General features: G+C 43.5%; 1 protein-coding gene across 1 annotated transcript in view; it reads right to left on the reverse strand.

The window, feature by feature from the left end:
- Positions 1–25,034, reverse strand: part of LOC127638712 (lysine-specific demethylase 5A-like) — a 63,583-nt gene that overhangs the window by 33,446 nt on the left and 5,103 nt on the right. Inside the window, exons 5-18 of the mRNA XM_052120356.1 lie at positions 24,875–24,997; positions 16,287–16,365; positions 8,433–8,527; positions 8,004–8,162; positions 7,600–7,719; positions 7,317–7,475; positions 6,790–6,971; positions 6,478–6,640; positions 6,210–6,329; positions 5,171–5,365; positions 4,889–5,070; positions 4,683–4,807; positions 415–565; positions 124–247 (exon numbers count right to left, since the gene is read on the reverse strand). Of these exons, the coding sequence (XP_051976316.1) occupies positions 124–247; positions 415–565; positions 4,683–4,807; positions 4,889–5,070; positions 5,171–5,365; positions 6,210–6,329; positions 6,478–6,640; positions 6,790–6,971; positions 7,317–7,475; positions 7,600–7,719; positions 8,004–8,162; positions 8,433–8,527; positions 16,287–16,365; positions 24,875–24,997 (1,977 nt within the window). The remainder of the gene's footprint in view (positions 1–123; positions 248–414; positions 566–4,682; positions 4,808–4,888; positions 5,071–5,170; positions 5,366–6,209; positions 6,330–6,477; positions 6,641–6,789; positions 6,972–7,316; positions 7,476–7,599; positions 7,720–8,003; positions 8,163–8,432; positions 8,528–16,286; positions 16,366–24,874; positions 24,998–25,034) is intronic.

The following is a 25,034-nucleotide window of genomic DNA, read 5'->3' on the forward strand; positions in this document are numbered from 1 at the left end:
TGGAAACCACAATATGCTGTAAGATTTTAAATAGTCCACTGTAAATATCAAATGTGCAGTATGTTGTTTGTCTGAAATGTCCAAAGTGGTGCTGATGTAAATGTGGAAGTTCTGACAACTGACTTTGACATTACGAGCCTGACTGATGATGCAGGGCAGACGGTACAACTGCTCCACAAACACTTTCAACTCCTCCACGCTCAGTTTGCTGCGAACTCGCTGCACGCTGCTGTCAGGATGTTCTCTTCTTAAAACACAAAAAACAAATGACCACTTTTGATCGGACCACCCAAAACACATGTTAACAGCAGATGTAAACAGTTTGTTAACAACATCTGTGAAATCTAGTGAAATATTTTCATATTTATCTTTATTCTACCAAGCAGTGCACAGATGATGTCATAAATGACTAACTTGTATGGGTGTTTGTGGCTGAGCAATAGTTGAGCCACAGATGAACATGTCTCTGCATCTTTCACTGAGTCTCTGAGACTGCGGAACAGATTGTCCTCGGGGTACTTCCGATCTTCAGCGTCCTCCAGCAGAACTTTCAGCTCAATAAGATCTGTTCAAACACCATTCATCAGTTTAAATGTAAGAATGTATGACACATAGGTTAAGGCCGTGTCCACATTAAACTGTTTTCATTTGAAAACTCAATTTCAGGTTCCCTAATGTCATCGTTTTCCAAATATGCGTTTGGCACGAAAAGAGTGTTAACGAAAATGTAGCAAAATCAATGCATTAAAACAGATCTGTGTGGACGTTGCCTGAAGCAGCGATTTCCAAACAGTAGTATATGTACCCAATAGGGTCCTTGAAAATAGTTTGATCTTGCTTTGTTTTTTATACAGTACATACATTTTAATTAATTATTAGTGCTATCAGTAGAATACAACTACTAAAACACTACTAACAGATTAAAACAAAATGTATATAATTTGTAAGTTTTTTTTTAAGAAATGTAATTATGTTTGTGTATTTTGTGTGAAATAATATTCATAGCAGAATATAAATTATACTTGGTGAGTCTGTTTTTCACCCACAGTGTTGATATATATTGTTTAAGAATACAAATAACAATGCATTATTATTATTAATAATTATTATTAATAATAATAATAATAATATAATGCTAATGATGTGTTAAAGGGAACACATTTTTCATTTTATGTTTATAAAGGGGTAATTGAACCTTACAGATTGGGGGCACAAATGACTGACGTGGCTGTGGGTGTACACAAGACTGACGGGGCTGTGGGTGTACACAAGACTGACGGGGCTGTGGGGGTACACAAGACTGATGGGACTGTGGGTGTACACAAGACTGACAGGGCTGTGTGGGTACACAAGACTGACGGGGCTGTGGGGGTACACAAGACTGACGGGGCTGTGGGGGTGCATAAAATTGACGGGGCTGTGGAGGTAAAATGTTATACAGTTCTTGTAAAAGGTGTGTTTGGAGATTTTTTATAGACATAATTACAATCCAATAATAGATCCTTACTATATAAATAAACAAATCTAAACCAACAAGAAATGTGATGCCATATTTCACAGACTAATTAATTACTTTATAAAATTCCACTGATTACAATAACTCTCATATATCTTTAATTATACATTGTCATATAAACAACAATTTGATTTAAGTCTCACAAGTCATCATTAAATAAACATTAGCAGTTCCAGAGACAGTTTACACTGTGTTTTGTAGCTTAATGTTGTAGTTCATGCTAGAGGTCGACCGATTAATCGGCCGATTTTTTGAATTTTTTTTTACATAATCGGCATCGGCCAATATCCAAGTATATCAAGCCGATTATTAGGCAGGCGCATCTGTGGGCAGCCTAGTGTTGTTGTGGAACACGTGTTCCACGCACGCTGCCCCTAGAGTCATTTTCCAGCAGAGTGAGCAGACCTCATCCAGTGCCTAAGGAAGGAGCTAAGTTCCTTGGAGAAAACAGTAAGGATTAAATTTGTATAACTTCTTTATATTTAATTAAAAACTTTTGATATGTTACTGCCAACTTCGAGAAAAAACGCGACAAATGCGACGTTCGGCTACTTTGGATATTGATAGCGTAGTTGAAGTTGCATTATCACAGCAGAAGGGTTGCTATCATGTCACAATAAGCAAGCAAGAATTTTGCAATTACAGACAGTGAATCTGAGACTTTTATTTGTTCTGTTTGTGTGTCTTATATTTGAGAGGGCTGTCACTCAATGCAGAGAAATAAGTAATAAAAAAGACACCAACGCGCTATAGGCTATTGAAGGACTGGCTTTGGTAAGCTCGGACGTTATCGGTTCTGATGAGAGAGAGAGAGAGAGAGAGAGAGAGAGAGAGAGAGAGAGATCTCGCGCACAGTGAGCAGAACACAGCCCTGCTAAATGAGTGACAGAACTAAACATTCAAACGTAGCCTGGTTTAGATCTGTGATAGTAGTCTGATTTTATTCTGTCTAGCACAACTTCCTTCCCTTCACAGCGGTGCACTGACATTTCTCCCTAAAACTCAAACTTAACGTCAGAATCAGCACGATCGGTGATTGTTGTAAAATGCAGTCTAGCTACTGTTGCTAAATTGCGGGACGCGTTTAATAATAAAAAGAGCGCAAGAGATACCGTTCCCAAGGCGGCGCGCTCCGATACAGACAGCAACGAGACAAGCAACATATAGGCTATTTTGGGTTTCATGTGCGCGTCATCTAAACGATCAACTATACACAAAAATGTCAAACCGACCGGCTTGGAGATTCACTTAAACACAGTTTATGTCTTAAATGGATGTAGTTATGGAAATAGTTGGGAGAAAATATGCTGCATCAGGAGTCTATTAGATCTGAACTCGGTCTTAAAGGGGAAGCATCCTAATAAACATGCTGACGATTGAGCCATTACTGCGAATCAAACAACAAAAGGCAAAGAGAAAATCACTTACAGCTCTTGAATGAATAACTTCTGCATTAATAAGCATTAATCTATCTATGATAAACTATGCAGTGTTATTTTACAATTGATTACTTCATTAGATTTCTTTTTAGACCACACCTGAACAGTAATGTTAGTAGACCTTCCTGAAGTTAAATCACTGTGCCTATATAACGTTTATCTTTGTTTAATATATATATATATATATATATATATATAACAAAAAGAACCGTTAAGAATACAGTTGAAGTACTGGATCGATAAGTAGTATCGGTAAGATAGTAATACCATTAAAACCTTAACGATACCCATCCCTAGTTATGCCTGTGCTTCTCTTGGATGCTCTGAATATTGGATTACGTGTCTGGATTGCCCCTTAATAAAAGCTGCATTTGGATCTCAACCTTCGTGTCTCGGAGCAGTTCGTAACACCTGCTTTGTTTATTTAATATATTTGTTATACATTATTTATACAATATGTTTTTACATTATACATTTTTAATTTAAGTCTACAAGTGCAGATTGGTCAAGTGTTCAATAAATGTATTTGTTGAGAAATTTTGTCTATCTTAAGTAATTATTTGTGTTACATTTTATCTTTCAAATAAAAGGTTCAAATAAGAGGTTAAAAACAAGCACATATCGGCCAAAATAAATCGGCTGCATTAATCGGCCATCGGCCGACCCGGATTTCAAAAGATCGGCATCAGCCTGAAAAAAAAAAAAATATCGGTCGACCTCTACTTCAAGCTTGTGAGATTTCAACAGCTCTTAATTAATTTTGAGTTGGACGTTCATAACTTGCACATCAGTAAAGATTACTTGTATACTGGACTATAAATGGAAGCACTGTATGTTTCACGCTGTAGATTTCACGGCTCAAGATCGGAAATCAAATACACTGGTGGAGCTGTGTGTTCTACGCTGAAGAGTCAGTAGAGGGCAGCGCTACTGCAGAAATGCGCAGTTGGAAACACTGTCAGAGTATTTCAGGACACTGTTCCAGCCGCATTGGTGAAAAATTGCACGAAAGAGAGCCAATAATGTAACTGAAATTCACAAAGATCATACAATTCTAGTATTTTTTTTAAAAGAATAAAACTGGTTCTTGTTTCCCAACCCTATACACAAGACTGACAGGGCTGTTGGGGAATAAAAGACTGACAAGGCGCTGGAGGTACCCAAGACTGATGGGGCTGGGAAGGTACGCAAGACTGATGGGGCTGTGGAGGTACGAAAGACTGACAGGGCTGTTGAAGTGCACAAGACCGATGCGGCTGTGAGGGTACACAAGACCGATGGGGTTGTGGGGGTACACAAGACTGACGGGGCTGAGGAGTTACACAAGTCTGAAAGGGCTGTGGGGGTACATAAGATTGACAGGGATGTGGGGGTGCACAAGACTGATGCGTTGTGTGTACAAAAGACTGACGGGGCTGTGGGGGAACACAACACTGATGGGCTGTGGGGGTACAAAAGACTGACGGGGCGTGGGAGAACATAAGACTGACGGGCCGTGGGGGAACACAAGACTGATGGGATTATGGAAGTGCGTAAGACTGACAGGGCTGTGGGGGTACACAAGACTGACGGGGCTGTGAGAGTACACAAGACTGACGGGTATGAGGGAGTCCGGAAGACTGATGGGGCTACGTACTGTAAGAATGAGGGAGCTATGGAGGTACACAAGACAAAAAAGATTAAAAAAAAATACTGGACTAAAGCAGCCACTCTTCGTTGTGCCCAACCTTTCTTGCTCTTAATATCAGCCGCCAGTGCTTCAGTGACTCTCTTTGCCCAAGTGTCGTACGATTGAGCACGTGACTTCACACCAAAAAGCATTGTGGGAAATTCGTCCTGACTGTATCTGTACCTGTAAAACACACATCACACATTAAATAAAAGCAATATGTAAATGACATGTCAGTGCTAATATAGAGTTGTGCAGTCTTACCGCACACTTTTGTTGCTGGCCGCACAGCAGCAAAGTTCAGCTGCATGGTGCAGACACACCAGACGCTCCGGGCTGCAGCTGCAGGTAACAGCAGACAGGAAACAGGTGGTCTTACACCTCCAACACTGGCGCTCATCATCAGGCAGCAGTTCAAACACCTCCTGCTCTGAGGACAGTACACCCTGAAGGACAGGAAGTTAAGAAATTTTCCACCCATGCAGATGAAAATGTAGCTGAAAAAGGGACATATTTATCTCAGTTTTTCAGTGAGTGATCTCTGACCATGTCCTGCACGGCTGCTCTCAGTCTCGTCTCCTCCTCCATCATGTAGGCGAGCTCTCGGACTACTGCTGCGGCCAGCTCAACATCTAGACTGTCGGGATCAGCGGCCATCTTACATACCAGCTCCTCGTGCGAGAACACGCAGTATCTCTGCAGACGCCGGTAATGTGCCACACATTGACGCCCAATAGGCAACTATAAATTCAAATAAACCTGTGTCATAATGTAGACATGTAGGCCAGACAAAACTAATGTTACAAAAACTTTGCACAAAAAAGCTACAACTTTAAAACACCCAAGTTTTGTCAAGTTACAGTATTTCTTTCATTCAAAAGGCTTCATTATGGTTTTACCATAGCTGTGCTACTTTCATGTCTCTTATATTACTCAGTGATAAAATCTTTGACACTCAAATCAATATATGATAATGTACGTTCACTCTACACTTCACGAAAGGATGGTGATTACCATTGGGTTTCATTTGTGATGAATGGTTCTATCCAATACTACCTTGTGATAGGTCAATCCTGTAATCTAGCGGTCTGATATATCTGAATAACAACTGCACATCTGGAGATAAAATTATAGACCAGACTGGCCATCTAGGTATTGAGAGTCATCTTTCCTACGTATCATTAAACAATCTTTGCAAGTTAATAAAATAATGTTCATGTTCACTTATTTGGCAAGTATTCTTGTAATAAGCTGTATAATGAGCAGTCAGATGGTCATTTTCACAAAATAAACAACACAAACCGAAGGTGGATTTCAGCTTCTTAGTGAATCCGCAATTTCTTTCCTATCACATAATAATAATTTCAACACAAATCAATATGTATAAATGTGTATTAAGCGTAATAACGTACAATCAGATAGAAAAAAAAACCTTCAGGGTGATACAAGAGTCTTCTGCTTTGGGTCGGGGTCCTGATCACCATGTTGGGGTTTATTTTGTGATGATGCCCACTTGTCTGTATATTACCCCTTACATATTAAACATGGTTTCAGTGTATAAGAGCTCTAGAGAATGCCGGTGTACCCAGTCTGCCGTGCAGAAGTTCACCGCTTCAGCAAAGTTGTAGCCTTGATTGAAGCCGCTGTGATAGGCTCTTGGGAAGGTCACCACAAACTCTCCTGCACACTGATTAGTCCGATACACCTGTATGATAATGAGACCAGCTCATAACTCGTAAAGGACAAAAACTTTAGCCACTCTCACCATGGATGGTATTTGGAAAAAAGTTTTGATTGCTTTGGCTCTTGTTTTAACTGAGAGACTTTAAGCTATGAATTAATGAGTGATATACCGGGACACCATGTTCCATTAGAACATTTGGGTTCATGAGTGTGACGAGTTGATGCAGAAGATCCGGCTGTGAGTCAAAGAGTTCTGGAGCCACTTTCTTCATCACAGTCTCCAGCTGCTCTGCTGCATGTGCTGGAACTCCATACCACGTCTTAGGTTCACCCCTGAGACACAGACACATGAGTGTCATAAATAACACTGAGCCATTCGGTTCATTTATTGGTTCTTGCATACACTGATAACTATAGAGAGTTGAAAACAACTTTTGAGAGTTGTTTTGTAATTGGACAATAAGGTGGTGTTGAGGTCTCACCAGTGCAGGAAGTTGATGGAGTAGCTCCAGTGGTCCTCTATGTGCCAGCAGAAAGATGAGAAGCACATGCCCACATAAAGCCAGGGCACCTTCATCCCAGAGATATCCCCGTTAATGTGAGAGAGGACAGACTGCTCCAACACTGGCATGTTGTTCAAATTCCAGCCAGAGTTAGCATACTCCTGTATGGAGATGACATAATCAATGACTTTCAAACATTCAAACAAGAAAGTGTGTGTGCGCAAGTGAGACAGAGAGAGAGAAAGAGAGAGAGAAAAGAGTTAGAATGATGTTCAAACATATTTAGGTGAACATGTCCAGGTCACATTTCACACCCTGAACGATGTCTTAAGGTGTGGTAATCGTGGTATAAGCAGAATAATTGACTCTGGCCCATTGAATTATTGAAAAATAATGCACACCCTGTGTGTTGTGACCGTATTACCACATCAGGTGTAACAATTCGTTGTCAATTATTCCTTACTAAGAAGCAGTCATATGCATCAAAAGTCAAATGAATGTCTTACGTCCTCATCTCCAAAAAGTTTTCTCTTTCGGTCTCGTACAGGAAATCCACTGCCAACATCTTTCGAGCTGATATCAGCGCCATACTCCACGATCACATCCTCCTCAATACTACTCACCAAACGCCAGAACTCCTTCTCCACCAGTTCTGTGGGCACCATCTGCAAAACAAACAAACATACTAATGAAAAACGTACCACCACAATGTTCTACATTATTCAGTAAAATCCTGTTCATTATTTGAGCTGTAAAATGTTCTTGAGGTGAGACTACATGAGCTCTTACATGAACGGGCATGTTGAAGTAATCTGATTTGAAGTGGTCGGCCATCTCGCCAAAGCTTTGGAGAGTGTATTCACGGACGGCCTGCTCGAATCCAAACGCCTCCCGAGGCTTGTTGCACTCCTGCGAGGCAGAATGAGTTTTTTAAATTTCCTAATTTACTTGTGTAATGAAGTGTTTGTGTTTTTTATTTATCCTTAATTTAACCAGGAAGGTAGCATTGAGATACAATATCTCTTCTACCAGGGAGTCCTGGACAAGTTGGACGCATAAAAAATAAATAAATAATTCACATAGAAATACAAAGGACATAAAAACCACACAATAATCAAACACAAAACATACCAGAATCAAGGACTAAAAAAAAAAAAAGAAAAAAGCTTTATTGAGCTGTGCAACTACCGTACCTCTGCTACACATTTGGGGCAACGCCAGTCTCCTTTAGGCACGTCCTGCAGTGGTGGGATCAGACAAAAGGTGTGGTAACTGTCATCACAGCCATCACAAAGGAGGAGGCGGTCCTCTTCATCGCCCCGCCCACACACCATACACATGTACAGGTCAATCTAGAAAACACACATCATCAATTACTTAAGTCCATTCTAGCTGTGTTAAAGCACAACTGCTAAAATAGTAAAGCTAAATGGATGACTATAAATGTTTTTGGATAAATAGTTGACCACACATAATGGTTTCATGAATTAACAGAGTGATATTCTATTACGTTATAGTGTATAAATAAGCAGTCAGGTTTGTTTCTTACAATGTCTATTCTCAAAGCTTGAGTTTCAGAACTAAGTCATGTTATAATGCACACACGAGGACTCAATACTCACATAATTCACTTCCAGAATCTCTTTGCGTGGACGCATTTTAAGAGCAAACGATTGAGCTTTCATGTGCTTCTGTCTCCTGATATACCCTTCATCATCTACATCAGAACACACACACACACACACACACACACACACACACACACACACACACACACACACACACTTTACATGCCAGCATCTCTTAAACAGCACCAAATAAACATGTTCCAAAAGTATTTATTTTAAATAGAAGTTGACCAATATCTCAGTTTTGCCACTTAATCGTTTTTGCAAGTATCTGTTATCGGCAGAAATTAAGGACGACCGTTTGCTGATAGTTTTCCTCACCTCAAGACAAGTGATTGCTGATGATCTACAGTTATTGCTAATATTTGTTACATGACAAAGGTTATTTTATTTATTTTTATGTGTTTATATTGTAATACGTCTCAGATTATCGTTAGAATGCATGTTTTATTTCCATTATCTGTTTGTGTGAGCAGCAGGGCGCACAGACATTTCAAAAGAAGAGTCCTTAGTTTATTTTGATCTTGTTTATGGTCCCACATGTTCTGGTTATTATTGGGATTTTGGTCGCACTATAAACTAAATGTGGAATTTCATTGATTTTAGGCTCCTGTGTGCCCGTCACTGTAAGGAAAGAGTAAGAACACTTCCTTAGAAAGAAAACGCATTCAATAAATTTATCTTAAAAACTATTAAATGGATGGGGGCCTGGGTAGCTCAGCAAGTATCTCCCCTGGAGTCGCAAGTTCGAATCCAGGGCATGCTGAGTGACTACAGCCAAATTGGCCCGGTTGCTAGGGAGGGTAGAGTCACATGGGGTAACCTCCTCGTGGTGGTGATTAGTGGTTCTCTTACGAGAGGTTCTCTCGTATTGCGTAAGCTAGCTTACGCTACGGGAAAGAACCATCTTTTCTGAGATATTGAAGCCAAAAAATTATCCTTAATTTTTGTATCCATTGTCAACGCAGTGCGGCAGCTGCAGACCTTGAGCGGGCTAGCTAGCGAGCTCATAGGTTGCTCTGCGGCAACTGCTGCAGCCTATAGACGAGCTTGGGCGAACTCGCATCAAATGAGAGGCGTCCGCGCGCTCACTGCAACAAAGCCCACCAAAATGGCCGTGACTAGAGTGCATATAAGCGTAGTTCGTAGGCTGGAACCCTGATTTTCATCTCTTCAGCGAAGCTCTTCGCATCTCTGAACTGGAAGCCGCGTCGCCGTTCGAGGGGCATCAAGCAAGCGTGGACAGCGCTCGAAGAAGCCGGCCGTCTTCGCCACCTTCAGCCGTCCTGCGAGCTACGCCATCCGGCGACGTATCATTTTTAAAGCAAGCTAGTTCTTATGAACTTCACAAAAGAGTACGAGCGTCTTTTTAAAGATGCCTCGCTCCACTTGCGCCTCATGCGCGCCCCTCTCAGCACCGGAGACCGCCACGTCATCTGCGCTCTCTGCCTGGGACTGGGGCATGCAGAGCTCCCCTCGCTGAAGGCGGATGCGATCTCTGCGAGGAGCTTCCGATGTCGACCCTGCGGGCTCGACTCGAGCGCTCAGGACCGAAGCCGCCGCGCCGCCTTCCATTCAGCCGCGCAGTAAAAGCGCCGCTCTCAAAGGCTGCCGGAACCAGTGGTAGAAGCGATTGGCTCGCCGGAGCCCCTCCCTCGAGCATCGCCTTCACCCTCCCGCCCACTCGGGGCCGCGCAGTTGCCGCCGGCGGCTGCTCTGCTGCCATCTCGGACTAAGAAGCGGAGGATAAGGGCTGTTCCATCATGGCTTCGGACAGCGAGGAGTGGTCAGGCTCACACGCCTCCTCCTCGGCCCAGGAATCCAGCAGGACCCGCGCCGGAGTCGAAGGGGAACTAACGCGCCTCCTCACACAGGTTGTCGACCGCCTCGGGCTCGAGTGGTCACCGCCCCCTGAACAGGCTCCCAACAGACTCCACGCCGCACCTTTGCCCGCCCTCCACGAAATGGCGGTCTAAGCTGGTGCTCCCGTCTAAGGCCTGCAGAACTACTTCCGCCTGTGTTGGCCGCGCCTATACCGCCGCCGGCCAAGCCGCATCTGCTCTGCATTCCATGGCCGTCTTACAGACAGAGGCTGTTTCAGATCTGACTAGCCGACTTGGGAGAAGCTGAACGCACTACGCGCCGCTCTCTCTGTCCGGTCTCTTCGGTTCCGCGGTGAGTGGCATTGTTGACCGTTTCCGAAGCCCAAGCCATGAATCTCTTTCTGCCTCGTCGCGCTAGCTCCTCTGCAGGCCGCCCACGTGACCAGCCTCCTGCACGAGCCTCTTCACAGCGCCCAGCTCAACAAGCCAGACTTCTCAGCGTCGACAGGGCGGCCGCCCTCGATCGCGCTCAGACAGCCGCCCCCTGCGGGCCTCGGCCTAAGATTGTACTGAAACCTGAGCAACCGAAGTCCTCCTAGCGTTGTTGAGAAAGCGACGGCTCAGTCCGCCCACGGCCGGACCACCGTCAAAGCTTCGCCCCTGTCAGTCCCCTTCTCTCAGGCTACTGCAGTGGTGGATTCAGCAGCCAACAAGCCGGTGATACTACCCGTTTGCCTGCACTCAAACGCCGTTTTCACGGCGACCCAAAGAAATCTTGTAAAGAGTAAACATGCCTTATGTGTAGAAATTGTGCCCACAATCCAGTGCTCACCCCTACACACAAGCATTACACATCCCGTGTCCCTATCAGAGCACACTCACATAAGCGGTTACGACCAGCTCGAGTATTAGAGTTAATAAACGCGCCCACGAGCCCGTCGCGTGCCCCTCCTCTGCCCGCTCTGTCACACGGCCAGCTGTATGTAAGTCCCGTACGCCCCTGTCAGTCCCCTTCTCTCAGGCTACTGCAGTGGTGGATTCAGCAGCCAACAAGCCGGTGATATTACCCGCTTGCCTGCACTCAAGCGCCGTTTCCACGGCGACCCAAAATAAAGCCTTATGTGTAGAAAATGTGCCCACGATTCAGTGCTCACCCCTACACACAAGCATTACACGTCCCGTGTCCCTATCAGAACACACTCACATAAAGCGGTTACTGACCTGCTCGAGTGTTAGGGTTAATAAACGCACCCACGAATCCGTCGCGGCGCCCATTCTCTGGCGGCTCTGTCACACGACCAGCCTTATGTGTAGAAAATGTGCCCACAATCTAGTGTTCAGCTCTACACACAAGCATTACACGTTCCGTGTCCCCATCAGAGCACACTCAAAAGTGGTTACGAACCACTCGAGTGTTAGAGTCAATAAATGCGCTCACGAATACGTCGTGCGCCCATTCTCTGCCCGCTCTGTCACACGGCCAGCAAACACTTCTCTGTATGTAAGTCCCGTGCCTGTGGCTATGCTTGCGCATCACTTAACAGGCGTGACTCTTTCCCCATTCACCTCAATCGGGAAGTCACTCACAGAACAGCCTGTCCATGCTGTCTGCGAGCAGTCCAGCATAAGCACAGTAAGCGCACTCACACATTCTGTTCAGCGGCTGTGTGCGGCAATCAGAGCGATTTGGCCATTCACCCTCTAACATTACGCTTCAAAGCGTGGGAAGATATTCCAGGGATATCCGAATGGGTGTTAAGCACAATAAAACAGGGCTATTTGCTACAGTTCGATCGCCGTCCTCCTTGCTTCAGAGCGCGGCTCGAAACTACTTTGAACACGGAAGCAGCGTGCATGCTTCGTTCAGAAATAGCAAACCTTCTGTGCAAAAGGGCCATAGAGAGTGCCGCCTCCCCTGAGCGAGTCAGGGTTTTACAGCCGTTATTTTCTTGTCCCCAAGAAAGACGGCGGCCTCAGACCAATATTAGATCTCAGGGTTTTGAACAAAGCGCTTGCAAAAGACCGTTCAAAATGCTTACAATCAGCAAACTCCTCGCGCATATGCGCCAGAGGACTGGTTTATTTCTCTCGATCTGAAAAATGCATAATTTCAGATTCAGATAAATCCCCGTCACAGGCCATTCTTGAGATTCAGCCCGACGGCCAGGTTTATCAATACACCGTCCTTCCGTTCAGCCTGTCCTTAGCACCCGTACTTTCACGAAGTGCATGGACGCTGGCGCTCGCACCCCTCGTGAGTCAGGGTTTGCGAATTCTGAACTATTTGGACGATTGGCTGATTTTGGCACAATCACATACGGAGCTTCTGTCTCACAGGACAGTTCTCCTCAGTCATCTGAACAGTTTGGGCCTTGTAGTCAATTGGACCAAGAGCTCACTACAGCCCAGTCAGGCAATTTCCTTCCTTGGAATAGAACTAGACTCAGTGGCAATGGCGGCTCGCTTATCTACACAGCGCGGCGCCGTGTGCAGCGACTAGCAGCGTCATTTCAGATGAACAGCCTCACACCTCTGAAGAAATTTCAGAGAGTGCTAGGCTACATGGCCTCAGCCGCAGCAGTACTTCAGCTGGGTTTACTGCACATCGCCCGCTTCAGCATTGGCTAAACACCCGGCGTCTCGCCGGGCTTGGGCCACAGGCCGCCAGCCCATCAAGGTGACTCAGACCTGTATTTCAGCTCTGCAGCCCTGGACAGTGGCCGAATGGTATCAGCGGGGAGTGACAATGGGAGCTGTATCTCGGACAGACGCGTCCAACACGGGTTGGGGCGTGGTCTGCGAGGGCTCTCCGGTTTTCGGCCTATGGTCAGTTCAGGAAAAGCTCCTTCACATAAATTGTCTGGAAATGATAGCGGTCGAGTACGCGCTCGTGCGCTTTCTCCCGGTCATTCAGGGTCACCACGTCCTGGTCCGTTCGGACAACAGATCTGTGGTATCCTACCTAAACCGTCAGGGCGGTGTCAGATCCAGGAACCTCTTCCATCTGACGAAACGCATACTGAGTTGGTCCCAGTGCCACCTGCGCTCGCTGAGGGCGACGCACGTGCCAGGCCACCTGAGCGGCGGCCCGGACAGACTGTCCAGAGACAATATTCCCCCAGGGGAATGGTCCCTGCACGCTCAAACAGTCCAGGCGTTATGGCACCTATTCGGCAGAGCGGAGATAGACCTCTTTGCGTCCAAAGAGAACTCTCACTGCCCAATATTTTTCTCGAAGCGAGGACGCGCTGGCCCAGGACTGGCCCAGACGCCCGCTTACGCCTTCCCTCCCATCTCGCTATTGCCACAGGTAATGCAGAGGATCAGGGAAGCGCGTCACTCGGTGCTCCTCATAGCCCGCGTTGGGAGAATCAGACATGGTTCCTGGAGCTTACGCAGCTGTCACTGACAGCGCCGTGGCCCATCCCAGTGAGAGCAGATTTCCTCTCTCAAGCTCGCGGCACAATTTGGCATCCCCACCCAGAGGCTGGGCTGCATGCGTGGGTGATCAACGACTACCCGTCGCTCTGCCAGAAGGAGTAATAAACACCATCATACACGCTAGAGCTCCTTCCACGAGAAGACTCTATGCGTCAAAATGGTCTGTGTTCTCAAAATGGTGCACCGACCGAGACCTGGACCCGCGGACATGTGGGGTGTCGTCGCTGCTCGTATTTCTACAAGAGCTGCTGGATAAGGGCAGATCCCCATCCACGCTCAAAGTGTATGTGGCGGCCGTTGCGGCGTTCGCTGAACCCCTGCACGGCCAGTCATGGGGTAAAAACAAGCTGGTCATCCGCTTCCTCAGGGGAGCTAGAAGGATGAACCCCCGCGCCCCCATCGGTTCCTATCTGGGATCTTTCTATAGTTCTCGAAACTATGAAAGCCCCCCTTCGAACCACTTCAATCCGTGGATTTGAAATACCTTTCACTCAAAACCGTTTTTCTGACTGCCCTGTCATCAGTCAAGCGTGTGGGAGACCTTCACGCGCTGTCTGTCAGCGCTGCGTGTCTTGAGTTTGGACCAAGTGACTCCAAGGTCATTTTAAAGCCTAGACACGGCTATGTTCCCAAGGTGATCGGTACTCCTTTCAGAGCACAGGTCATTTCCCTATCGGCGCTGCCAGCATCCGTTAGCGAACGCGACGCCAATCTCCTTTGCCCGGTCAGAGCACTGAGATTGTATACTGCGCGCTCCGCCGCTTTCAGACGCTCTGAGCAGCTTTTCGTTTCGTTCGAGGGCGCACCAAAGGTCTCGCCGCTCGAAACAGACACTATCTAGATGGATAGTGGACGCTATTGCTGCTGCATACGCGTCAAAGACCTGCCATGCCCGTTGGGCATTAGGGCTCACTCCACTAGAGGCATGGCATCCTCGTGGGCATGGTCCAGCGGGATTTCCATTCACGACATATGTGTGGCAGCGGGATGGACTTCCCCTCCACCTTTGTCAGATTTTACAATATGGAAGTGCCCGCTCTGCAGGCAAAACTACTAGCGGTTTAATACGCTACAGCTCCCCTGGTGAGCTGCACTGATGGGACACATTCCACACAGACCGGCACCGCCGCTCCGTCGTTCCCTTCCCACTATGTGCTTATGTATTACACAATCAATGACCCGCATTCTTGCCGGCCAAATATTATTTCCCCACTCATAAGGGCTCCCACGGGTCCCCCTTAATTCCCTGGGGCTCATACAGTGGATGCTTGGCGCGCACGGCGTTGACAATGGGTTCCGTGAGCGTAAGCTAGCTTACGCAATACGAGAGAACCTCTCGTAAGAGAACGTATCGGTTACCTAACGTAACCTCGGTTCTCTCCAGATGAGGGAACGAGTATTGCGTAGCCGGCCGTGCTTCGCGCCACGAGCGACTTTTCGCTTCAGTCAATGAAAACCAGGGTTCCAGCCTACGAACTACGCTTATATGCACTCTAGTCACGCCCATTTTGGCGGGCTTTGTTGCAGTGAGCCGCGGACGCCTCTCATTGGATGCGAGTTCGCCCAAGCTCGTCTATAGGCTGCAGCAGTTGCCGCAGAGCAACCTATGAGCTCGCTAGCTAGCCCGCTCAAGGTCTGCAGCTGCCGCACTGCGTTGACAATGGATACAAAAATTAAGGATAATTTTTTGGCTTCAATATCTCAGAAAAGATGAATCTTTCCCGTAGCGTAAGCTAGCTTACGCAATACTCGTTCCCTCATCTAGAGAGAGCCGAGGTTACGTTAGGTAACTGATACGTTCTCTCAATTGGGCATGTGGCGAGTTGTGTGTGGATCGTGGAGAGTAGCATGAGCCTCCAAATGCCGTGAGTCTCTGCGGTGTCATGCACAACGAGTCACATGATAAGATGTACGGATTGACGTCTCAGAAGCTGAGGCAACTGAGACTTGTCCTCCACCACCCGGATTGAGCGACTAACTGCGACACCATGAGGACCTACTAAATAGTGGGAATTGGGAATTCCAAATTGCCAGATAAAAATAAAAACAAAATAAATTTTATTTTGGCTATTGGCTTTTTTCACCACTTTTGTTATCGTATCGGCAAAACCCACTAATTGTCGATCTCTAATTTTAAAGTCAACATAATACAGTATTCAGAACCTATTTGACGTCCGTAATATGCTGTATTTCTAAATGAAACAGGACAAACATCAGTCAGAGCTGAATGCGAGTTTCTTTCTCAAATCAGTTATTCACTATTATTGCTGTAAATTACGCTACACTAAAATAATCTGGCATTAAATTACAGCAGAAATAGAAACCAAATGTCCTGTCACGCGTCTTGTTATGATTCAGTGTAAAACAGTGCCAAAACACTATTTAACATTTACTTTAATCAATAGCCAGAGTGGCCTCTGTAACATCAGCTGAAAAGAAAAGTCATTTCAGAGGTGGAGAATTTTGATGAAAGATTAAGAAGACTATTTATTTATTTATTTTGTAGAACATTAAACACGGAGGAATCATTCACAATAAGACCAGATATGTGTATAAAGAGTAAAATGAGAGAATAAAGTGTCACCAGGTGTGATGAGCTCTACGGTGAGTATCTGAGGAGCGCTGCCGAACATCTGTACAGCTTTAGGTTCAGTGTTTTCTCTCTGAAACACACAGCAGTGGAAACATGATTCATGATGGATTCATTCAGTGTGATCAGAGGCAAAATTTAACCAGAGCTTGCTTGGGGCAAAAATACCACAGAAAGTGACAAAAATTGACAAAATATTTAAGATGTGCTTATGCCCAAATGGAGACTCTCCCTCTTATTTGATTTCTATCTATTAGGGCTGCACGATATATCAAATGTACATATTGGGCTTGTGATAATGGCATGATTTTTTTTTTTTATATGTTTAAAATTAACGTTTATGGTGAGAACAGAACAGGTGTGATTGTCACTTGGTGTGTGCATGCAGTGTGCATTTGAGCATTTTTGATTTCAGGAAGTAATACTGTATCTTTCAATATACCCTCTGATGTTCATTCATGTTTCTTTTTTGTTTGAATCTCAATCTGTCACACACAGCATTAAAGAGTATAAAAACAACATTTGTGCAGAGAATATTGAGACCAAACGGCGGCTTGAAAATCAAACTTGGCTTGTTTAATGGCCGCTTAGGATATAGCAAAGGATGACTCAGAACAGGAATGTTAAACCAATGTGAACGTCTACAGCAAGGGCTTCTGGACAACACTTTTCAAAATAAAAGTCTGACATTGAATGAACTAATGAAATAAATACAAACATAAATTACAGTGTAAAAATACAATATTTCACAACACAGACTATTTTATGATAACCTATATTATGGTGAAATTAACTTTATATTCATATGCTTTTACAAAATATATAAAATACAAATATTTAAATATGAATTTTAATATCTGCTACATAGCTAATGGTAAAACTGTATAATACACAGTCTAAATGCAATTTGGGGGAAAAAAAAGATAAGTATTTTTTGATCACTGGGATAGATGGTCATTTTTTACATGGGCAGTGGGGTTATGATTTTCCGTGCACTCCGATGAGGTCATCACCTTATCGTATCTTATATCAAATATCGCATTATCCAACAACTTATCAAATGTTTCCTCCATATCGCGCAGCCATACTCTCTAAACATTAAAATCACCTCTGAAAATACAGAAAGTCAGGAAAAGAATCCCAATAACTAATATTTAAAGGGCAGACAGTAAAGAGCTGTATAATTAAAAAATGTGGGGCCAATTATTTAAAATGTGTTGTTGTATTTGGTGTTCTTTTTTTGGTGTACTTATTCCTTTGTCAGAAATGTAAAGTTATTTTCTGTCTTTGAGTGTGACTGATGTACTGTCACAATTTTAATATCCACAGTCTCGTGATGGGATCAACAACAGTTCTGTGTGAGTATTTGGAAATTTTGGATGCGGGTAGTACAGCAAGCAACACACACACTTTGGTTCCGACTGAGGAGCCCCCACAGCAGGTCGTTTATGGGGGCATACTTGGGGGGGCATACTTGCTCAGCAAAGCAACACCACTCTCCTGATCCTGTTAGGGTTTCCAATCGATTCTCTCCACTCAGTGATGCACCCACTGACAATCATGTTGAGAGAACCTTAATAATTGTTGATTCTACTGTAAGGAATGTGGAAATAGAGACTCCAGCCACCATTGTTAAATGCATTTTGGGGGCTCGGGCATCTGACATCAGATAAAATTTACAAGTACTAGCTAATGCTAAAAGTAGAATTTCTAAAAGGTGTGTGAACTTGCAAAACGATGTCAGACACTGTAATACGCTCTAGCCCCCTCCCTGCTCGTCGTGGTGACAAGGTTTACAGTAGATTAGTGCCACTGAATGGCTGGAGTGGTGTCTCCAATAGCATGTGATTTAAAGACAAATGGAAAAGTTTTTGGGTTAGACCTGACCTGCAAAAGAGAGATGGACAAAATCCCTCAAGGGAAGGTGACTCACTTCTCTCTAGTAATTTGGCTCATAGACTTTTTTTTCAGCCTTTTCTCCCCAATTTGGGGGGAATGCCCAATTCCCAATACGATTTAAGTCCTAGTGGTGTAGTGACTCGCCTTAATCCGGGTGGAGGAGGACGAATCTCAGTTGCCTCCGCATCTGAGACCTTCAACCCACGCATCTTATCACGTGGCTTTGTTGAGTGCACGTGGAGACATGGCGTGTGTGGGGACTTCACGCTATTCTCCACAGCATCCATGTACAACTCACCACGTGCCCCACCGTGAGCGAACGACATTATGGTGACCATGAGGAGGTTACCCAATGTGGCTCTACCCTCCCTAGCAACAGGGCCAATTTGGTTGCTTAGGGGGCCTGGCTGGAGTCACTCAGCATGCCCTGAATTCGGACTCACGACTTCAGGGGTGGTATTCAGCGTCTTTATTCGCTCAGCTACCCAGGCCCCCTTGGCTCATAGTCTAATAGTGATCTGAATGTCTGCTAGCTGCCACAACGTATGTTAGATCTAATACCTACTAAGCTCCTTGTAATCTCAGAACCTCTTCTTAATGTTATTAACTCCTCGCTATAATTAGGAGATGTCCCAAGAAACTTTAAAATTGCAGTTATCAAACCGCTTATTAAGAAGCCATAGCTTCTAGAAAACGTAGTGTCCTCCCAACTACGTTCATTTCTACATAGAAATAGTATATATGAACAATTTCAGTCAGGATTTATGCCCCATCACAGTACAGAGACTGCACTTATCAGAGTTACAAATGACTTGCTCTTATTATCTGATCGCAGCTGCATTTCACTCTAGTGCTTTTAGATCTTAGTGCTGCCTTCGACACAATAGATCACGACACATGACACTTGAATAGGCTGGAGAATTATGCGGGCATTAGTAGACCTGCATTAGCATGGGTTAGGTCCTATTTATCAGACCGCTTTTGATTGTCAAATCAAACAAAAGTATGGAGTGCCGGGAGTCACGTGACTCCATGTGAGGAGCGGATATGTAAACGGCGAGCTCTGCGTACTTTGATAGTTTTTAATATTTTTTATGTCATAAACCGGTGAGATTTGATACATCCTGCTACATATCCGTTCTTTGAAGTCAACATGGCAAAGAATTCAAAATCCACAGGCTCTGGAGATATTAAAAGACACTTACGCACTCAAGCCTTAGAGGATCTTGCTGTAATACGTTGATCGATTACTGTGAAGGAAACGATATTCTATGAGTTGGTTACAAGGATCGGGGATGTCGAGAGACGGATTGATTATCTGGAGTCATCAGAGAGGGAATTAGCTGCTAAACCACCAGCGACTAAAATAGATTTGGAACATGTTTTGGAAAAACTGGAGGATTTGGAGAATCAAAGCCAGCGAAATAACGTCCACATTTTTAGAATTCCAGAGAATGAGGAGGGCCGAGATATGGTGAAATTCCAAGATGAGCTCTTCCAGAGTCTGCTCAACATAACGGGCCATAAGCTGGAAATCGAGCGAGCTTACATTGTGCTGGCTCGCAGATCATTCTGGCCACATTTCTGAGATCATCCAATAAAGATCTAGTGTTACACGAGGCGAGGAGTAAAGAAAGTTGTTCACGGACTTTGCGAATTCGACAAGAGAGAAACGTGATCGATTCAAGGAATGCAAGAAATTCTTACATCAACGGAAGGTTGCTTTTGCTCTGATGTTCCTGGCCAAATTTAGAATAAAGCAGTTTTAATAGCGCAGTTGTTGCACTGTTCTATCTGTTTTCTCTGCGAGTAGTTTCATTCGGCCAAAAATGTTTGATACAGCTGGTCTTCAACCAGTCGTGTTTGTGCACTTGACTTTAGTGTATGCACTTAACTTGCATCTTTGTTTCCACATTTATGTTTGGCGAGCACCACTCCTCTGCCGTGATTTAAACTGAACTCAGAATCGAATCTGATTCTTTTGAGAATCGATTCAGAATCGTTTGAGTATGAATCGCGATGCATCTCTGAAACTATTTTTTCAAACAGCTCTATTACACAGAATCATTAAAGAATGGAAAGCTTCCGCCAATCATGACACAAGCCCGGATCAGTCTGATACTTAAAAAGACAAAGACCCAAGCGAGTGTAAGAGTTACCATCCAATTTCCCTGATCCAGGTAGACGTTAAAATATTGTCAAAAATGTTGGTTAATCGATTAAGTAAAGTTATGACATTTCTTATACATATAGATCAGGTGGGGTTTATTCGGAGCCGCAGCTCTTCTGATAACCTTAGGCGTTTCATCAATATCATGTGGTCAGTGGTGAATGATCAGACTCTGGTCACTGCAATCTCACTTGACACCAAAAAGGCGTTTGATAGGGTAGAATGGGTTTTGGAAATTGATGGGTTTGGGAGTTGTTTATTGGATGGATAAAGTTACTTTATAGACGCCCTGTAGCAGCGGTACAAACAAATTGATTAATTTCAGATTATTTTACGCTGGATAGGGGCACCCGGCAGGGTTGCCCTCTTTCCCAATTAATCTTCTGTCTTGCCCTGGAACCATTAGCAGCCACGATAAGAAAGGAGGATGATTTTCCAGGAGTGATGGCGGGAGGTATGTAAAGCTTCTGCTTTACGCAGATAATATTTTATTATTCGTCTCTGACCCTACTAGATCCATGCTTTGCCTCCACAGAATTATTCATTCCTTTTCTAAGTTCTCAGGATACAGAGTTAATTGGTCTAAATCCGAAGCTTTGGCACTGACAGCGTACTGCCCAGTAAAGGCTTTAAAGCCAGGCACCTTGCAGTGGCCCAAACAGGGCATTAAGTATTTGGGTATTTTATTCCCAGCAATTTGTCTGATTGAGTTTGTCTGAGTAAATTTTGACCCTTTAATAAAAAGGTTTTCGAGTTTTCGATGTGGGCAGGTGGACTCCATTACATTTATCGATGATTGGGAAGGTTAATGTTATTAAAATGAACTGTATTCCAAAATTCAATTACCTGCTACAGTCACTCCCTATAGATGCCCCCCTCTCTTATTTCAAGCACTTTGAGAGCATAGCGAAGTCCTTCATTCGTACTCAGACATTTGGCTCATTGGTCGCTTCCCCCTGAGAGAGCCCCTCCCTGGTTTTGTATCAAACAGGAAGTTCTTGCCCCTATTTCGCCATTGCAAAGTCTTTCTATCACTCTAACTGGAAAAAGTTAAATTACACCCCGTTATCTCGCATTTGCACTAGGTATGTTTAATTCGGATATGTATCTAAATGTTGCCTCGAGTTTATGGCTGAACCCTAAACTACGTATCAATAAGTCCCTTTTCTGCTGGTCAGAGTGGATTGTGAGGTGAGTTAATACACTCAGTGACCTATATTAGAGTGGAGTGTTGAGGTCCTTTGAAACTTTGGTTCAACATTTTGGGATCCCAGATATCAGTTTTTTAGGTATCTACAGCTGCTCCACTTGCTCTGTACTAATTTTGGGAATAGCATTCACCCCCCCTAAAGTGGCAGATACTATGAGAGTAGTGATTACTGCATTTGGAAAAGGCCATGAGTCATTTGTGTATTACTCACTGTTAATTCAGAGTCTGGGGACGGAACCTTGACCACTCTCAAGAGATTATGGGAGAATGATTTAAACCTGGAATTGGAGGAGGGAGAGTGGGCTAGGATTCTAAAAAATGTCAAGTCTGCATCTAGAGATGCAAGGGAGTGCCTTATGCAATTAAAGATTTTACATTGGTCCTATTGGACCCCCTCTAGATTGTATAGGCTTGGTCTTAATGACACATCCACCTGCTGGCGATGCCAATCAGATGATGGAGACATAATAACCCATGTATTTTGGGGGAGTGCTGAGATCCAGGAGTTTTGGTTAAAGGTTCAGAGTCTGGCGTGCGATGTATTAGGCACTTGGGTATCATTTTGCCCCAGACTCCACATTTTGGGCGATGGGGGCGGTCATCAAACATGGAAAACAGACACATAAAGAGTTGGGTCTTAACCAGTGTCATGATCACAGAGAGATCATTTTACGGGACTGGAGGTCGGCTGGAACACTCCTTTCAGGAGTGGTGCTCGGAGATGGGAAGGGTGGCAGCCTTTGAGGAGGGGTCGTTTGGTAGAATGGGGAAGTTCAACGGGTTTGTGGAGAAATGGGACAGAAGAAATAGATGACTTGGACCGAATAATTAAGAAATGCAGCCAATAAGTGCTCAGCATATAGATGGGAACTCATTCAATACTATTTAAAAAGCTTCCCAGGGTGATACCTCAAGAAGATGGTAGAGAAAATGCCAAGAGTACATTTCAGCTAAATCTAGGCAAAGGGTGGCCACTTTGAAGGCTAAAACATATTTTGGATTTATTTTGGATTTTTTCCAAAACATAACATAATCACAACATAATTCCAATATTTCCATTTCTATTATTCTACAGTTGTGATGACTTTACTGTTATTCTAAAATGTGAAAAGAATGAGTAAGTGACCCCAAACTTTTGAACGGTAGTGTATGTTTTATTTTTCTGTGTTTATTTATGAGAATCAATAAAAATAGTTAATCTGAAAAAGTATGGAGTGCCACAGGGATCAGTTTTAAGGCCTCTGCTTTTCTCATTATACATGATTCCCTAGGGAGATATTATCAGGAATCATTTAATAAGTTTCCACTGTTATACGATAGACAACTTTATATTTCTTCTAAACCCAACAAAAATTCACAATTCTCCAAATTGGCAGAGTGTATCAATGAAATCAAAGATTGGATGGCTAGAAATTTCAGAAAAACAGAAGTACTAATTATTGGACCAAAAACCTCAAAAATAAGACGCTAAACTATAATTTGACTCTCGATGGATGTACTGTTACATCGCCTTCAACAGTGAAGAACTTGGGCATTATATTTTAGACCAATCTGTCCTTTGAAAATCAAATTTCCAATGTTTGTAGAACAGCATTCTTTCACCTCAGAAATATTGCTAAGTTATGACACATGCTCTCTGTTACAATGCTGATGACAAAAAACAAATTCATATGTTAATGACCTCAAGACTAGATTATTGTAATGCATTACTGTGAGGATGTCCTGCAAATTCAATAAATAAACTTCAAAATGGAGCAATAAATTGTTTCAAAATAGACCTGCCAGAGTGCTGACTAGAACCAAGAAATATGATCATATTAGCCCCATTTTATCATCGTCACATTGGCTACCTGTTATATTTCTTATTAATTTTAAAATTCTGTTTACTACATACAAAACTTTGAATGGTCTAGCTATGCAGTACTTAAGTGACCATCTGCCACACTATATTCCATCACGTTCATTATGATCGCAAAATTCTGGCTTGTTAATTGTTCCTAGAATATCAAAATCCACAAAAGGAGGAAGATCCTTTTCCTATTTGGCTCCTAAACTATGGAATAGTCTCCCTAATACTGTTCGGGACACAGACACACTCTCTCAGTTTAAGTCTAGAATAATGACTCATCTATTTAGCCAGGCATACACCTAATTTATTCATCAACTTGCAATTACGCTGCTTTAGTTAGGTCTGCCGGAACCAGAAACAGTGATCATGATCTATAGCTCAGCATAAAATTTAATGACATCTAAGCTACAATTATTCTATTTGTTTCCATGTCTCAAGATTCATATCCCGAGGTTACCAGAGCCGGCCAGATCAAGCTCCGTTCCTGCTTGGTATCGGACTCCACTGCTACAGGTCTCTGAATGATGACAACTAAATACAGCCGGTGCAAGTCAAACATCACTTCAGTGTTTTACGATGGACTTCAGAGGATGAACTGATGCCAACTCCAACTACAAGACATCGGATACTTCAAATGCCACTGCCTGAACCTTGGAAATGTGATGCACCTCATTGATCTCTGCCTGCATCACCTTTGTCTATTGATGGACTACTCTTGAAATGGAATACATAGACTATCATTTAATTGCCAACAAAAGCCTCCATCAGCCAACTAACAAGGACAATGCATCTATGTGAACTTCTGCAGTTAATCCAGGATGGACTTCAAAGACATTAGTCATTAATCTTACAGTTCATACAAAATCTTTTTTTTTTTAAACACTGCACCTTAACACTTACTTGGTTTATTACTCTTAAACCATGACCTGCGATGCATATAAATAACTAAAATTGTCATTATATTCATGTTGTTTAGTCAGAGGGGAACTGGCCCCCACAGTGAGTCTGTTTTCTCCCAAGGTTTTTTTTCTCCATTAACCAACATCTTATGGAGTTTTGTGTTCCTTCACTGGGGTTCTAAATACAATTATTTCATTATTACATTTTTATACACAATTTACAATCATATTTAATCAAACTACACAATGATGACTAAGACTTTATAGATATTAAGGTTTAATTTTTTGTTAATGTATGATTTTCTGTAAAGCTGCTTTGAAACAATGTGTGTTGTGAAAAGCGCTATACAAATAAAAATGACTTTACTATTAGGTACATTTGCTACTATTGCATTAGACTTGAGTACTTCCAAATAATAACATTTGTTTATAAAAACCTCCTGTGGATATCATTCTGTCAGTCTGGATGTCAAATAGAAATGCACAGAAGTAGCAAAAGCAACGGTTGTGCACTTGAAGACATGAAGCATATCTGGTGCTGAGTATGAAACCGACCTCATCTTTCAGGTGTCGTGGAGAGCGTCTCTCAGTTCTTCTCTCCTTCTGTTCATCCTCCTCATCCTCTCCGACACCTTCATCAACATCATCAGGAGCTGCTGGATAAAGCCTGTGAACACTCTACACACACACACAATTTGTGTTTTACAGAAGAAGT

This window comes from Xyrauchen texanus, chromosome 47, assembly GCF_025860055.1.
Source record: "Xyrauchen texanus isolate HMW12.3.18 chromosome 47, RBS_HiC_50CHRs, whole genome shotgun sequence".
Taxonomy (NCBI): Eukaryota; Metazoa; Chordata; class Actinopteri; order Cypriniformes; family Catostomidae; genus Xyrauchen; species Xyrauchen texanus.